Source organism: Triturus cristatus, chromosome 8, assembly GCF_964204655.1.
Source record: "Triturus cristatus chromosome 8, aTriCri1.1, whole genome shotgun sequence".
Lineage (NCBI taxonomy): Eukaryota > Metazoa > Chordata > Amphibia > Caudata > Salamandridae > Triturus > Triturus cristatus.
This window is the reverse complement of record NC_140591.1, coordinates 958687015-958705385: the sequence shown is the minus strand read 5'-3', so window position 1 is coordinate 958705385 and position 18371 is coordinate 958687015. Positions and strand designations below refer to the sequence as shown.

Here is an 18371-nt window from a genome sequence, read left to right as displayed (position 1 = left end):
GGCATTGATGGGTTATAGTGTGAGGAGGCTTGTCCCTATGCTGGCAATTAGAGCTACCTATCTCGTTAATCCTAGTGTGAGTAGGAGATAAATCTGATACCATGGGGGGGGGCGGGACTAGGTGAGCAGAATCTTTCCTTGACCCCGGGTGTTTTATGATTAAAGATTCTAAATTCCCCAATCGTGACTCTATATTTTTTAGTCGTTCAATAATGGGTAGAGTAAATGATCTTATCAATTGCTCGATGCCCTCAAGATATGGTGGCATCGGACCTAAATCAGGTAGGAGCAACGGAGAACGAGACAAAACAGAAGGGGGGGGAACCAAAGAGGTAGAAGATGTTATGGCCACGTCGTGTGTTATTGGTGGCGGTGATGGAACCTTTGTCAGCGATGCTATACCTACAGTTTGCATAGGGCCCTTGCCAAAATCAGTGTGTTTGATCTTATCTTTTGGCAAATTGCCTAACCTCTTTCTTCTCTTGGACGGAGGGGGCCTTGGAGCTTTAGACACCAACGCCCTCCCTGCCTTCTTGGTAAAAGCCTTGGCCTTATTTTCAGAGGGAATAGTGGCAGTATCGGTTTCCTTGTTAAAAGTAATGGGGCTGGGAGGGAGCAAATCGGTTGAACCTGGGGAGTAATTAAAGTTGCTGGATGTAGGATCAATAGTTCTAAGCAGCTCAGGGACATTATCCATAGCTAACGCCTCCTGCGTCAAGGTAGGAGGACTTAGCACAATGAGGGACGAAGTCAAAGTCAAAGGAGATGTATTGTCCAATAATGTCCTATTTTTAATACACTCTATAGAGCGGCGTCGCTCAGCCCTTCGTTCAGCGAGCGTGGTCTCCTTATCCGTGAGCACAGCAACCTTTTTAAAATAGTCAACCAGTGTGCCTTTGGTTGGGGCACCGTATGTTGTGGGAGGGTTAGTAGCTACAGTCTCAGCCATAATATTGCTAGAAATATCGAACACAGAACTCACGTTTACTGGAAAATGAAGAGAATTCCCCCAGTCTGGTCTCCTCGTGTCTCTGAGGGCCTCAGAGGGCCCGCTCTTTGCCCGGTCTTCGCCCCGAGCTACGTCCCGCACGCGTACCGCTAACGCGTGAGGGCGGGACTCAATATTAGGAGGGAGGACAAAATGGAGGTGTGTCCGGGAAGAGGAGCCAGGTGTGCGAGATGAAGTTGCCGATACGCACCCTGGGCCTCGCAGTCCCGAGGTTTAAGCCTCCACAGCGTTACGCCCCAATAAACAGCAAAGCGTCCTTGTAAATCCTCTCACCACAAGTTGCACCGGCCAAAGAGATTCCCAGCACTGCGACTGAAATAGGCAGCGCCAACGAGCGGCACCCGCGAAGCGGGGGCCGCGAGGCGTGGGTCAGTCAAGGGAGGTGTGTCCGGGAAGAGGAGCCAGGTGTGCGAGATGAAGTTGCCGATACGCACCCTGGGCCTCGCAGTCCCGAGGTTTAAGCCTCCACAGCGTTATGCCCCAATAAACAGCAAAGCGTCCTTGTAAATCCTCTCACCACAAGTTGCACCGGCCAAAGAGATTCCCAGCACTGCGACTGAAATAGGCAGCACCAACGAGCGGCGCCCGCGAAGCGGGGGCCGCGAGGCGTGGGTCAGTCAAGGGAGGTGTGTCCGGGAAGAGGAGCCAGGTGTGCGAGATGAAGTTGCCGATACGCACCCTGGGCCTCGCAGTCCCGAGGTTTAAGCCTCCACAGCGTTACGCCCCAATAAACAGCAAAGCGTCCTTGTAAATCCTCTCACCACAAGTTGCACCGGCCAAAGAGATTCCCAGCACTGCGACTGAAATAGGCAGCGCCAACGAGCGGCTCCCGCGAAGCGGGGGCCGCGAGGCGTGGGTCAGTCAAGGGAGGTGTGTCCGGGAAGAGGAGCCAGGTGTGCGAGATGAAGTTGCCGATACGCACCCTGGGCCTCGCAGTCCCGAGGTTTAAGCCTCCACAGCGTTACGCCCCAATAAACAGCAAAGCGTCCTTGTAAATCCTCTCACCACAAGTTGCACCGGCCAAAGAGATTCCCAGCACTGCGACTGAAATAGGCAGCGCCAACGAGCGGCGCCCGCGAAGCGGGGGCCGCGAGGCGTGGGTCAGTCAAGGGAGGTGTGTCCGGGAAGAGGAGCCAGGTGTGCGAGATGAAGTTGCCGATGAATTTTACAAGTACTGTGAAACAACATGTGGATATAAATAATATATAGGAGCAAGGTGGGATGCTCAATCGCTAAATGGAAAAGCACAGATGTCTGTAATAAAAATACACACCTTAATGTATGTTTTTATTCTTACAACTATTTCTAAAGTCACAGTGGTGCTTCATCTATCTATCTATCTATCTATCTATCTATCTATCTATCTATCTATCTATCTATCTATCTATCTATCTATCTATCTATCTATCTATCTATCTATCTATCTATCTATCTATCTATCTATCTATCTATCTATCTATCTATCTATCTATCTCTCTCTCTCTCTGTGTCTGCCTATCATACACACACATATATTACATAAATAGGCCTTTTTAGGTCTCGCCTGAGCGAGCGCGCATGCGCTGCACTGCGAGACATTTAGTAAGGGCTTTAAACTTTGGAACACATGCTTGTGCGTTTGCTTTTCTTTTCTTCACCCGCTATTGGCCTTTGCATGAGACTTTCTAAGAAAGACAGCACGCAATTGGCCAAAGGCGGGTGCATGTCCCGCCTTATTTCTCTTGTGGCCTAGGGTACGCGGGAGCGAGCATGAGCGCCATATGTTTCCAATTATCGTGCCGTGTCTCGCGGTCGTGTTAATTGGAAACATATGGGCAAATGCGGCACTTTCACTTTCGCCACGGCGGGCACAAGCGCGCTCGCACGCACTGTGGAATAAATAAAGCACCACAGGGCTCCTCTCCTGAGCTCCCACCTCTTCAGGTGCAGTCTGTGTGACTCCGTAGGGAGGGCACGAGGAAGTGGCAGATGTCAGGCACTCTTGTGCTGTACTGGGGGAATACGAACCTGTGCTGCAGTGCCGGTCCACACCCAGCCCTCAGCGACGAGCACAGGTCCGGTCTCTGGAGGAGCGCTGTGCTATGTATGCTCACAGTCTGCACAGTGTAAAGGACCAGTTTCTGAGGGAGTTCTGTGCCCAGAGTCTGCAGTGTGCGCACGGTCGGCCTCTGAATCAGAGATGTGCAAAAGTACTCGATCTGTCTGAGAGAATTCTGTCTCTGGAAAAGAGCTGCACGTCACTCTCAAGCTGCAGGTTGGACAGTACCTTTCCTGATGCATGAGGGCAGAACTGCACTCACAGACTCCAGCTTGCATGGGGTGAGGACAGCGTTGTACACACAGTCTGTGAGCAAAGGACTGGTCTATGAAAAAAATCTCTACTTGACTCAGAGGCAGCAGTGTGTGCAGAACTGTCTCTGGTGGAGAGCTGCATTGTATCCCAGATTGAAGGGTGCACCAGAACTCTCTCTTTCCAGATCTGTGCAGCACACAGCAGTGTGAACGAGACCTGTCTGGGGAGAGCTAAGCAGCTTGCAGCAGCGTGCACGGGAGCTGTACAGCAGGCAGAAGAGTGCACGGAAACGGTTCAGAAGGCAGTAGAGTGCAAGGGACCTGTTTCGGGGTGAACTGTGCAGCAGGCGGCAGTGTGAACGAGAGCTATCCCAGAGAAGAGCTGTGCATCAGACAGCAGCGTGCACAAGAGCTGTACAGCAGGCAGTAGAGTGCACGGGACCTGTTTTCAGGGGAGAGCTGTGCAGCAGGCGTGGCAGTGTGCACGGGAGCTATCCTGACGGAGAGCTGTGCATCAGGCAGCAGCGTGCTCTGGACCCGTCCCGAGGAAGAGCTGTGCAGTAGAGAGCACGGAAGCAGTCCCGGTGGCGAGCTGTGCAGCAAAGCAGTAACAGGTTCCACTCAGCCTACTGCTGGCCATGGACAAGGCTGCGCCGCCGAGCTTGGACTGACGGTAAGGGTACTGAGCCAGCGGCCGCTTTGAAAGTTGTCTCCATGCCTGGCCCGCATCTTGGTGTCGCTGTCCATTGGTCTTTTTGTTCATCTTCCTCCTCCCAGCATTGGTTTATTTGTTGTTTGCTGTTATTGAAAACGACACCTGCACGGACTGCAGCAAACTTGCATGTTGGCTATTAGTAGGCGCTATGTTTTGGAACGTGTGTACAGGGCCAGCTTTAGGGCAGTGGAGCTGGTGTGGCCACACTGGGAGCTGAACTGTGGAGGGGTCGCAGACTTCAGGGGGCACTGTGTTTAGCAGTAACTCATGATTGGAGTGATGAGGGGCTCTTTTGCCCAATGGTAGTGAGAGAATCCAAGGAGGTGTCATGGGATGTGGGGACGCCAAAAATCTTTTTTTGCACCGCGTGCCACCAGTGCTAAAGCTGGCCCTGCGTGTGTATGGTTTCTGTGAGGGGAAACGGTTGTGCTGTGCAAACCTGCAAGTGGTATTGTTTAATGTTATCTAACTCAAGTAAATCATTTTATCGTTTTTGGTAGGATGAGAGGCAGGTTTTCCCTCAGAGTTTCAAACATGTGCTTGTGGGAGTCAAACATCAATTCCTGATGTGAATGCATTAATCCAGAGAGCCTCCTGCCCAGGTTTTGTGTGTTTGTGGTCACGTGACAGTCACTTTACACATCCAAAAATTCGGACAGTAAGATTACGCAATGCCTTTCTGGAAGCCATACCCTGTAGGGAAATGGACCCCCTCAACAGCTTTGGATTCTCACCCCTCATCTGCATCAACCATCTGAGGGGCCTGTGGTCTGTCTGAACCTGGAAGTGAGTCCCAAACAGGTATGGTCTCAGCTTCTTCAGTGCCCAGACCACAGCAAATGCCTCACGCTCAAAAGTACGCCACCTCTGTTCCCGTGGAAGTAACCTCCTACTGATGAAGGCTACGGGTTGATCTTGGCCCTCCTCATTCATCTGTGCCAAAATAGCCCCCACACCATGCTCTGAAGCGTCTGTTTGTACTATGAACTCTCTGGAGAAGTTGGGTGCCAGGAGCACGGCCACCGTGCACATAGCAGTTTTTAGGGCCTCAAAAGCGTTCTGACAGGTATCAGTCCAAATCACTCTCTTAGGCTGCTTCCTGGAAGGCAGCACGGTTAAGGGTGCAACAATGTTGCCATACCCCTTGACAAACCTCCTGTAGTAACCTGTGAGTCCTAAAAAGGCTCTCACCTCTGTCTGGGTTTTGGGCAGCTCCCAAGCCAGGATGGTTTCAATCTTGGGCTGCAGGGGTGCCACCTGGCCGCTCCCAACCTGGTGTCCCAAGTATACCAATGAACCCTGCCTGATCTGGCACTTACTCACCTTGATCGTGAGGCCTGCCCTCCGCAGCGCCATCAACACTTCCCAGAGGTGGCGCAGATGTTCTTCCCAACTGGCGCTGAACACTGCAATGTCATCCAGGTAGGCAGCACTGAACTCTTCGGGCCCGATTCACAGAACTAACTTAAGACAAAATCCTAAACTTACTACTTTTGGTATTCACAGAAGTTAGGATTTTGTCTTAAGTTTGTCATAAGACAAATTTAAGACAGACTTAAGACAGTCTTAAGACAGTCTTAAGACAGACTTAAGATAAACTTAAGACAGACTTAAGACAGACTTAAGACAGACTTAAGTTAGGATTTTGTCTTAAGTTTGTCTTAAGTCTGTCTTATGTCTGTCTTAAGTCTGTCTTAAGTCTGTCTTAAGTTTGTCTTAAGTCTGTCTTAAGACTGTCTTAAGTCTGTCTTAAGACTGTCTTAAGTCTGTCTTAAGTTTGTCTTAAGACAAACTTAAGACAAAATCCTACCTTCTGTGAATACCAAAAGTAGTAAGTTTAGGATTTTGTCTTAAGTTAGTTCTGTGAATCGGCCCCTTCCAGTACAGCGAACACCTGGTTGACCAACCTCTGAAAGGTGGCAGGGGCATTCTTCATCCCAAAGGGCATAACCTGGAACTGGTAGTGCCCATCTGGTGTGGAGAATGCTGACCTCTCTCTTGCCCCATCAGTCAAGGCGATCTGCCAGTACCCAGACGTTAGGTCAAACGTCAAACTAGCCGATCTATGAGCTCATCAGTTCTGGGGATGGGGTGTGCATCAGTCCTGGTGACTGAATTGAGCCCTCGGTAGTCCACACAGAACCGGAGTTCTGGTGTGGCACCCGGTGCGGCAGCCTTTGGGACCAAGACCACTGGGCTGGCCCAAGGACTGTTAGAGGACTCAATCACCCCTAACACAAGCATCTTGAGACCTCCTCCTTGATGCAAGCTGTGGAAGAGGCTCGGTTTCCTCCTCCATTCCATCATCTGTCACTAAGAGCATGCCCACTTGGGACCTCTACAAGTGGGGCTTCAGGCGGTTGACATACAGGAACCTCAAGGGGTTCCTGGGAGACCGCAAGTCCACCAGGTAGGTAACCGGACTTTTGCGCTCCACAACCTCAAATGGTCCGGTCCACTTATCCTGGAGTGCTCAGGGCTCCACTGGGGCCATGACCCACACTTTCTGACCAGTCTGAAGCTCTACCAGAGTGGCATTCTGGTCGTATCACCGCTTCATCTCCTCCTGGCTGGCTTCCAGATTCGCCACAGCGAGTTGCCTGAAACGCCTAGTTTGGTTCCTAAAGGCCAGCATGTAGCTATATACATCCTGGGAAGGTTTCCTGGGAGATTGCTCCCAGACTTCTTTGACCAAATTTAGAGGTCCTCCCACTAGGTGTCCATAGAGAAGCTCAAAGGGGCTGAACCCTAGAGATTTCTGTGGCAACTCACAGTAAGCAAAGAGTAGGCATGGTAAGAGTACGTCCCACTTACGCCTCATGGGTTCCTCAAGACCCATAATCATGCCCTTCAGGGTTCGGTTGAACCTTTCAACCAACCCTTTTCCTTGGGGGTGATAAGGAGTGGTAAACTTGTAGGTTACCTCACACTCCTGCCACAGGGACTTCATATACTTGGAAATTAAGTTAGTATCTCGGTCAGACAATTACTCGCGAGGGAATCCCACTCCGGAAAAAATTCCCATCAGTGCTCGTCCCACCACGAGGGCCGTCACTGTCCTTAGAGGTATGGCTTCCGGATACCGGGTGGCATGGTCCACCAAGACCAGGATGAACCCATGGCTGGTGCACTCTACTAGGGTCTGACAGGTAAACCAAACCAACCAATCATGGAATCACTAATTCATACATCAATTTACAATAGGGAGCACTTGCACTGTGGCACTGGACAGCAGTGGTACAGTGCCCAAAGCATCTAACACCAGCAAAAACACATGAGGTAACAGCAAAAATGGAAGGGAGACCCACGCCAAGGTGCCATGTCTAACAATGACATATCGTCAACATGAGTTGTTTAATAGACCCCCTTTTCCACTCAGTGCTGAAATGAGAATTATTGATTTGAGATATAATAATATCTCTTTTTAACTCCTCGAGAAAATCACGTTTTCTATCGTATATGCGTACTTGTATACTGTGTCATCGGTTTAAATTTTCATGAGTTGAGCGCATATCTTGATCCTTCAGACTTAGAAGTCAACTAGAGTTCCCGCCTATCAAGACTGGCTCAATAAAATGATCCGAACAAAACAGTTTGAAAAGGTATTTGCAAAAAGAGTGGGGGCATTAAAAGCTTTGCTGCCTCGTGGCAGTTTATGGAGGCAATAGAAGATGCCAATAGATTAGGGGAGTTGTTAATGTTATGTTTTGTGGGCATTCTTTAGTTGGGTATGTATTGTAACATCAATCCTTAGAGTTATGATGATTGGCAAGTATGTATTTCTGTAGAGCACGATTTTACTCTTGCTAGGCATGATTTTTTATTACATATTCTGTGATTAATGTTGACAGCTGCTATTTTTTATGAATGTCAATACCCATAGCATAATAGCTTCTGCTTTCTAGGAACATTTGCACTTTTTTAGGTCTCGCCTGAGCTATAAATCCATGTCACATAATTACAATCTACTCCTGCAACATAAATACACTCACTGACACATAATTACACTCTACTCAATGCAATATAAATACACTCCACATAATACCACTCGATGCCACATAATTACACACCACATATTTACACTCTACTAAATGCAACATAAATGCACTCTACAAAGTACCACTCAATACCACATAATTACACATCACATTACGCTCTATTCAATGCAACAAAAATACACTCCACATAATAACACTTTACAACAGAATTACATACCACATAAACACATTCTACTCAAACCAACATCAATACACACCACATAATAGCACTCGGTATAACATAATGCCACATAATTACTCTACTAAATACAACATAAATACATCCCACATACCACTCAGTACCACATAATTACATGCCACATATTTACACTGTACTCAAAGCGACATAATTACACTCTACTTAATGCACCATAAATACACTCCACTTAATATCACTCACTGCCACATAATTACACGCCACATATTTAAACTCTACTCAATGGAACATAAATACACTCAACGTAATCCCACTCAGTACCACATAATTACACATCACATAATTATACTCAATTCAATACAACAGAAATACACTCCACATAATACTACTTTACCACATAATTACACGTCACATAAATACACTCTACTCAAAGCAACATAAATATACTCCACAAAATACCATTCAGTACGACATACTTACGTGCCACTATTACACTCTACTCAATGCAACATAAATACACTGCACATACCACTCAAAACCACATAATAACATACCACATAATTACACTCTACTCATGCAACATGAATACACTCACTACCACATAATTACATGCCACATATTTACACTGTACTCAAAGCGACATAAATACACTCCACAAAATACCACTCAATGCGACATACTTACACACCACAAATTTACACTCTACGCAATGCAACATAAATACACTCCACATACCACTCAGTACCACATAATTACACGACACATAATTACACTTTACTCAATACAACATAAATACACTCCACATAATTCCACTTAGTGCAACATAATTACATGCGTAGAAAAAAACTACAATACATTTTTTGTGTTAAAATCTTTCTTTAATCAGGTTGTTCAGTTGTATATAATATCTTGATTTGTATAAGTGTAACTCAAATGATTAACACTTTTAATTAATACTTTTCAACATAATACACAGCAAACACAATACTCTACAACATAGCCAAAAGTTGTGGCTAAACACATAAGGTCCCAAAGGCGAGACCTATTGGCTATGCCAATGCTTGTTACTGAATGTTTGCCAGTGGTGTAAAAGTTTGTATTTCACAAAAAAGTATTGAAGGATATGAATGGTGAACAAAGCATTTCTTCTTTCTTTCAGTGCTGACTTTCACGTGGAGGTGGTATCTGAGCCAGGGAAAAATTAAAATTACACAGGTGTAATTTTGCGTTATTGTAACACAAAAATCCCAAAATGCCATATTGCATAAATATACCAGTGTTGGTGGCAAAATTATAGCAAAGCAGGATCGGATCATATGATTTTGTTTATGAGAATTGTAATTTCCCTGCTATTTTTCTAGAGGGAAATGTGTCCTCATGGTCAAAAATTGTAGCAAGGGTGCATTTAATGCTAAAGTACATCAATAATAACAGATTTTTATTTCTTGTAATTAAGCCTAATTTTTCAAAATGTTCCTAAAATTTTGTGTAATTACAGAAAGAAATGATGTGAATTTTACGCACCCCTAGTGCTGTTCTCAGAGCATTAAACAGCACACATGACCAGTGGCGGTTCTTTCGCTAAGGCGGAGGAGCGTCACCCCACTGCTTTTCAGCAGAGTGAATAAAGAAAAAAATTATAATATTTGTTTTTATCATTATTTTTTCTGCTGCTGTAGCTTTGCGGGTGGAGCGGGGCTGCTCTGCTGACAGAGGAGCAGGAGGAGGAGTGGTGGCCACTATGTAAGTGCAAATTATGGTTTGCCCGTCCGTACAGTCATACGCACATGTTTGCCACCCAGGCTGCATTACAGCCTGGGTGGAGATCATGCCCAGGCTTCCAGTCCCCGTTTGAGTCCCAAACCACAGCACTCAGACCAATCACAATGCTGCATTGCAGCGTTGTGATTGACTTGGGTGAGCCTGAGTGCTTCCTGGGTGCTCTGTTCCTCATCCTGTGCCTGGAACAATGCAGAGAGATGACGGTAGAGAGTCGCCGCGAAATGCGTTGAGGAGGTACGTTTATTTTGTTTCTTTACTCCCTCCCCCTGCCCTCCGCCCTGCCACCGCAGATCTGTGCCATCTGTCACTGCACCTGACAAGCTCGCCATTTCAGGCCCATTGTTCGAAATGGGGGTCTCTAGTTGGCCATGGCTGGTGCCAATGTCCAAATAGGGACCCTTCTTCCTAAGTCAGGGCAAGTGGGCTACCACCTTTGATAACCCCTGCTCAACCCTGTGGTAACATAGCATGAGCAGTTAGGCCTATCTCAGAGGCAGTGTGTGAAGCATTTATGGCCACGTACAATAAGGCAGTAATGACACCACAAAAGGACACAACTCAGGTAGTTATAGAAAAATAATATCTTTATCCAACAGTTTAACTCAAAGACTCTCAAAGCGTTTCAACAACTACAATTCACGTCAACTCGTAGGGACCTTAAAGAGACAGCAACGTATTTACCCAAAGCAGGACACGGACTGGGTTCAGCGCCGAGGCCTACACGACTCGTTGTGCACCAGGTACCTGTCGTTGGAAGGGACTACAGCCCGCAGCTTCTGGAAGAAGCGGCGACGTTGACAGGCGGACTCCCAGCGACCACAGGTCTTGGAGGCTGAGGTCCGCAGCGTGCACTCACAGTGGTTTGGGCACTCAGGGGCAGGCGGGCGCTCAGTGGCAGCAGCACACGGCTGCGGCGGCTCGTGCTGGTGGTGGCGATGACTCTCATCGTGCAGCTCCGTTGTGGGCTCACATGGGCAGCAGCTCTCTCTTAGCTGCGGCGGCCCACAGAACAAATCCCGAAGATGCAAAGTTGTCAATGGTGCGGGTGCTCATCGGCCACAGCTCTCTCTTAGCTGCAGCGGCCCACGGGGCTAATTACGAGGATGAAAAATAGCACAAGGGGTGGGCACTCGGAGGCTACAGCTCTCTCCTGGCTGCGGCGGCCTACAGGACAAATCACAATATTGCACAGTAGCAAAGGGTGCGGGCACTCAGCGGCAGCAGCTCTCTCTTGGCAGCGGCGGCCCACGGGATGAATCACAATGGTGCACAGTAGCAAAGGTTGCGGGCACTCAGCGGCAGCAGCTCTCTCTTGGCTGCGGCGGCCCACGGGACGAATCCCGATGGTGCACAGTAGCAAAGGGTGCGGGCACTCAGCGGCAGCAGCTCTCTCTTGGCTGCGGCAGCCCACGGGACAGATCACGATGGTGCACTGTAGCAGAGGGTGTGGGCACTCAGCGGCAGCAGCTCTCTCTTAGCTGTGGCGGCCCACGGGACGAATCACGATAGTGCACAGTAGCAAAGGGTGCGGCCACTCAGCAGCAGCAGCTCTCTCTTGGGTGTGGTGGCCCGGGGGACGAATCATGATGGTGCACAGTATCAAAGGGTGCGGGCACTCAGCGGCAGCAGCTCTCTCTTGGCTGCGGCGGCCCACGGGACAGATCATGATGGTGCACCGTAGCAAAGGGTGTGGGCGCTCAGCGGCAACAGCTCTCTCTTAGCTGCAGCGGCTCACACGGATCCAGAGAAAGGTTTGAAGATACAGATTTAGGCGGGCTCTCAGCAGCGGCAGCTCTCTCTTAGCTGCAGCGGCCCGCACAGGTTCAGCGAAAGTTTAGAAAGTCTCAATTCTGATTCAGGCGGGCTCTCAGTGGCGGCAGCTCTCTCTTAGCTGCAGCGGCCCGCACAGGTTTAGCAAAAGTTCAGAAGCGCCCAGTCTGCGGTCCTCACAGTAGAACTAGAGGCCCCGGATTACTCAATGGAGGCCTCACCTGCAAGCAGAACTCCTCGCACAGGAATTCTGATGGTGGACGAGGTGAAGTCTAATGTCCCTGAGACTTCTGCAGGAGGCGCTCTCGATTTAGGTCCTCGGGTAGTTTCTTTGGCAAGCTTAATGAAAGTTGCAAAGTCCTTTCCTCTGTTCACTCAGACAGAGTTTTGTCTTGACATCCAGAAGGAACACACTTGGCCAAAGTTCCAGTGCAGAATTTTATGCCTAAAAAAGTCTTTGTTCTCTAAGGTTGCAAATCACTGACTCCGGTCAGAACCAGTTTGGTGGGGTCGGGGAGCACTTGGTTTACGAGGTGACATCCTGCCGTTTCAGAATGAAGGGGTCTGCTATCAGACACTCAGTGGGAGGTGGAGCCATCATTCACCTTGCCAGGCACGGCCCTGCTCGGATCAAAGAGTCACCCCTCCCCATGCTCTGAATACCAATCTCTCTCTCCAGCCAGGTCTGACCCAGCTGGCCCTGCTGCTCCAAAACCAGATGTCCAACACACATACGCGCAACAGCCTACAGTAAAGCTTAGGCAAGAAACTACCACATTTTCAGGAAAGGTATTTCAACACATGCAATATAGAAACGGCCCTTACTAAAAGGTGCCCCTCAATGTCCTGATCATACACGTATCAAACTCGAGGGTCCTATCAGGTTCCTAGGGCCTGATAGGATGATAGAAAGCAATCTTTAACTGGCCCATCCTGGCCTATGAGAATGGATCGTTTTGCAGTAGCGACAGTGAAATGGAAGGTAACTCACTATTGAAACAGGCTACACCAATGTAGGTATTATAGTTATCCTTATTCATACAGTCATTTATATACAGGGAGCATTTGCGCTGTGGCACTGAGTAGCACTGGCACAGCGCCCAGAACATATAAATCCAGCCAATATAAACGATAGGGAGAGTAGAGAGGAAGGGTGACCCACGCCAATGATGCCAGGTCTAACACCCATACTCAACACAAACATCGATAAAGGAGTCCTCCTCAGTGTGGGAAAATAAACATAGTACATGTAGAGCTCTGTCAGCAAAAAGTTACTCTGTCCCATACTGCACTTTATTTTCTTTTTTATATAAGTTTTGTTAACCCACTCTATAGTGTATTTGTACTTCAAAAGAAAAGCACACTTTAGGATGCATGTTTTTAATTTCCTTACAAACTGTTTTGCATTAAAAAAAGTACTTCTAATGAAAATTGCTGCATAAAATATATTTTAAATATTAGGGCATTAACCCCCATGCAAACATACAGTACTCAAAATATTGACAGGCATATCTCCAGCCTCAGGCAGACAATGTTTACTGAGTTGGTCCAAATGCTTTTGAAAAAGTACAAAACATGTTATTAAATCAAGTAATCTAAATAAAATAACAAGTAACATCTGTCATACGGTCCTATAGTGCAATCTCGCAATTCAGGTGTCTCAGCCTTCAACCTCGTGGTTTATAAATTGCTTGATGGCAATAGAAGTCCACATTACACAATTACCCATTATTTATTCTCTATCTTTCTCTCTGTATATGTAGAACAGAGACCTGCATTTTCCCCCAGCCAGCATATGTTCCTGTGAAATAGAATAATCCATTTCCCCACATACACCAATTAATGTGTTGTGTTGATAATCAGGCTTCCTAGTATGAGTATGGACACAGGATAACATTTTGATAACGAATACACATCAAAACTATTTTTGTGCATGAGAGAACAACACCTCTGCAAAGTGCTGTGTTACTGTAAACATGGAAAGCAAAATTGTTTTCTCTTGTGAACATGGCCATCTCAATAAATACAGGTGTTTGGACTTTCTATAAAATCAATAACCAGTTTATATTTTACTGATAGTAGAACAGATATTTACCAAATGTAAAAGTACCTGTAGTTTCAATGAAAGGAATAATTCTGAAATTAAAGTGTCAAAATGTATATTTCACTTTTGCAGAGAACACATTTTAATACATCATATTCAGCCAGTCAGGAAGCACAATATACAAACCCTCTGTTGACCATAAACTGAAATGAGTCATACATTAATTTATGACCTGTTTCAGAGCTCAGAATTCATTGTCACAATAGGCTTCAGGCCAGGAAGAAACATCAGAATGTAAACTTGCCAAATAAAAGGGACGTTGTTCTGACAAAGACAACAAACAACATGTGTGTATCACCATAGTATTATGATCCTTTAAAGACTCTTACTTTGAAGTTGAAGGAAAGAGGGATAAAAGACAGAGTGGTCTTACAAAAACCAGAGAACCCTGATAACATAGAGCTTAGAGAAAGCAAATATTATATGTGTGGCCCAGGTAGCTTGTTACCAAATTCCTTAGAATGTTCTTTTACTAATCTTCATACCATGGTTCAGAATTGTATGCATAGATCTAATACCACTATGTGTCCATTACGTTATTTACATAGAATATCTTGTTAAACCTGGTCAAAGTTCAAGTCCAAATAATTCTAAATTATCATTTTAGATTAATTAGTCGAATCAAACATGATGCATTTTATCACACACTTAGATATGCATATTATCAACACAGAGTAAATTGAAACTAAATATAAAGTAGATAGACAGCAAGTGAAAAATAATAAAATAGAAAAGTGTGATAAGTGGTATTATCCTATCCCAAACTTGATATATCCACTTCCATTCTAATCTAAAATGCTACTGATTAAACAACAGACTCATATTTGAGAGGCCAATAATACCCACTCATGAAGCTTTGATACATTTTGCAATGCCGTTTTTGGTTATGAAGCTGATCCATTAAAAAAACAATTCTTGGTAATGGAATTATGAAAAAGATAAAAAGACACTTAAGGCCAGTTGTTCTCAATGGATCAGGAGATAATCAACTAATATTTCAATACCCTCCATTTTCCTGTAATGAGTACTTGAGGTATAAATATTACATCAACCTTAACATGTTACTGTCCATGTAATGTGGTATCCAATATTCTAGTATAGACTCTCTTCATTCTCTTAAATATCAGTGTGATAGTTTCTATCCAAGTACTATCAACTTCGAACAGTGCTAGAAATTGTGAGAGTAATCACCAGAATTCCAAAAGCACCAGTTATAAAGCTCACTTCTATTCTACCCTGTTTTTTTAATGTTGTTTTGTGGGGAGGGGGGCAGTGAAGCAATTAAGGAAATTAAGTTGCTTAAACTATATTCCCATATGCAGTAGTAACAAAGAAGGCCATACTGTTATGTCCATTACAACACATGTAAGATGAGATTTGTTAATGGTGAAATTAAAAAGATTAAGGGCCTGATTATGACTACAGTGACCCGATGGACCACCATTGCCACGGTGGCGGTGCGGGCACCACTGTACTTGTGGTCTGACCGCCCTATTACAAGGTTGGTGGTCGGACTGCCAAAGTACTGCTGCTACCACCAGGGACAACTTGCAGCGGTCTGAGCCCACAATATGCTGGTGGTGCTGCTGCGACACTGCCAAGTATATTATGAGTTTCCTCATCACCACAGTTTTCATGGCAGTGAGCTCGCCACAAAAAGTGTGGGGGTGAGGAAATTAAGGGGGCCCTACAGGGCCCCCTGTTGCCTCATGGCCAGGAAATGCATGTGCCCCCTGTACGCATGCCCCCCTAGTTCCTGCATGGCATGGTCTACGCACTCGGGCAGTCCCACGGCATTGCTTTTCTAAGGCTCACATACGAACCTTTCAAAGGCTCCACCATTGCCCAGCCGCCGCAGGAATGCCCGACTTGTACTCCACTCGAAATACGGCTATGGAGTGGCAGCGGGGAGCTGGTGTGGTGGCCCACTGCCACTTCGCCAAACTCGCAATCAGGCCCTAAATCATTCTGTGTCCTTTTTTAGCTACACTTTAGATCTGTACTCTGGAAATGAATATGGTACATCTGCTTGGTTGATAAATATCATCAGAGTCAATATCCAATAACTGGTTGGAATTTCAAGCACACTTTTAACAGCTGGAAGATTCAACATCTTTTTAGCAATGTTAAGCATTTTAATTTTTCTCAGAAATTAGGTTTTTGCTGAGTTTTGTTCTTTGCCTGATTAGACCAGGATGTATCTAGGCATATGGGTATATATTTATCAAGTAGTAGGGGTAAAATATACTTTTTTTATGGCATTGATTTATGCTAGTACATACAATTTTACTTTGCTTAATACTTTCAATTTCAGATGAATATTGGCAATCACATCCTTATATATTATCCAAGGAAGATCCTCCAATAGAGGGTTGATACAAATCACCAAGTATAATAGCTTCTTTTAATTTAAAACAAAAGCAATTATTTCTACAGTAGGTCCTAAAATTGGTCTCTGTTGCTCCCATTGTCTGTGTTTGTTTTCTTTTTTATTTTCATCTTTAATGATGAACCTTATAACGGATCATAAAATAACTGAAGAAAGCATAATCTCTGTTTGAATTCCACTGGCTGAAAATCCAGTTCGATAGCGCTGTAATGAAAAGGCAGCATGAATGAGACTATTCTAAAAAGACATTTTTGATATATGCACTCAATTTCAGATTTGAGGGTCAAGCACATGACTTGTTATATGTAAAACAAAATGGTCATATGTAGAGCGATAGTGAATAATTATTAACTGTTCAATGTGCTGTTTTTGACTTAGACAAATCTCCTTGGTAACCTGCAACGTTTCTTTGACGTTGACTGTGTAACTATTTTTGCTTCTCCTCCCTAGGTCTTTAAATGTAGACAATTGGTATTGTATAAGTGGTCTTACTACGTATTTAGATGTGCTTCACAACATACTTTATTTTTCTTTGTGCAGGTGGTATACGAATCCAACAACAGTCAATGCCTTCTACAGTGCTTCTACAAACCAGATTAGTGAGTATCTCAAGTCTAAAATTTCAACAGAAAAATATAACATTTTATTAGACCTTCTCAGACATGAAGAAAGACAATTTTACATAAAACAATTCCAAAAAGGCCAGCTCTGCAACTGATCTGCTTTAATTTTTGTATTTTATTTAGTAGTACAAAGTGGGCAGTGCTTTTCTGAGCTAAAGTAGTGATGGACTGTAAATTAAAAATATATATTGCATATATTTTTCACTTTCAAGTCAAAATTTGTAAGTCGCTTACGTGTTGACCTGTTTACACTGAAGCACTCGGAAGGGGGGGCTCCTCTCGAATTCCATAAGAGAAACTCCTATTGTATGAATACCGAAATCAGGGAAGAACCCTGTTGAGGCAGGCTCCTACCATTGTCTATTAGTCCTGAATGTCAACCAGAAAATACTTAGCCATACTCTGGCAGCACGGCTGCTGCCCCATCTTGCACACTTGGTCCATGCGGATCAATTTGGATTCATCCCTTATTGGAACCCATTGTGTAACCTCTGCTGCCTGACACATGTTTTGCATACCCCTGACTTAAAAAATGACCAATATGCACTAGCCTACCTAGATATAGAACTAGCCTTTGATTCTGTCTGCTAGGAACATGTCTGGCAGGTATTAGAAAGAGTGGGGCTAAGCATTAGTTATATCAAGTTGATTAAAATCTTTATGAGTGACTGATAGTGAGAGTTCACACTGGAAGATATGTCTTGAACGAGGCGTGTTTGATAGAGAGGCATGTGACAGGGATGCCTGCTGTCACCGCACATATTCGCTCTTGCAATGGAGCCCCTGGCGTGCCGTCTTTGGCAGATATTGTACGGGTGGGGTATACTGATGAGTCGAATGCTACATGTGGTCTCACTTTATGGGGATCATGCAATGATTTATCTACGTTATCCTGACATATTTGCCCTGATCCTGCTCAATTTTATGTGGGAATTTGGAGAACTTTCTAGCCTCTGTGTTAATATTGCCAAATGAGCCCTGTTCCCACTAAAGCAGCTGCAAGGGTTACCCATGAACTGCCTCCCGAAGGCAGTTGTAAGTGTTTCCATACTTTGCTTATGCATATAATGTAAGGGAGATTTACAAATAAGTGCACAATGTTATACATAGCTTTCAATTCAAACTATTATCTTTAGCCCAAATTTGGAAACCTCATTGTTCACTGCTGTGATGCCAAAGCATTTGAAAAAAACTAGTTCTGTCACTGTCCGGCTATCAGATCAGCAAAGCCGCGGGCTCTGGAACACAGGATCTATCTTCTCAGCAGAAGATCGTCCACTTCAAGTGAGTCTCTAGAAACCTTAGAAAAGTGAGGGAAAGTAGGTGGCACTCCTGCAACATCAACCACCAATGTCCCTGTCAGGAATGTGTGTCTGCAGAAAGAGACAACGAAATGGAGGCAACGTGGCCAGAATTTGTCATAGAGCATGGCTCCCCTATAATTTCTCTGCCTGCGCATTGCTCATAATAGTAAGGGAAGAGAAGGTTGGGAT

General features: G+C 45.4%; 1 protein-coding gene across 1 annotated transcript in view; it reads left to right on the top strand.

The window, feature by feature from the left end:
• The window catches only part of PHEX (phosphate regulating endopeptidase X-linked), a 1454229-nt gene that overhangs the window by 1172617 nt on the left and 263241 nt on the right, over positions 1-18371 (top strand). The window contains exon 15 of the mRNA XM_085622474.1: positions 16796-16854. Within this exon, the coding sequence (XP_085478600.1) occupies positions 16796-16854 (59 nt within the window). The remainder of the gene's footprint in view (positions 1-16795; positions 16855-18371) is intronic.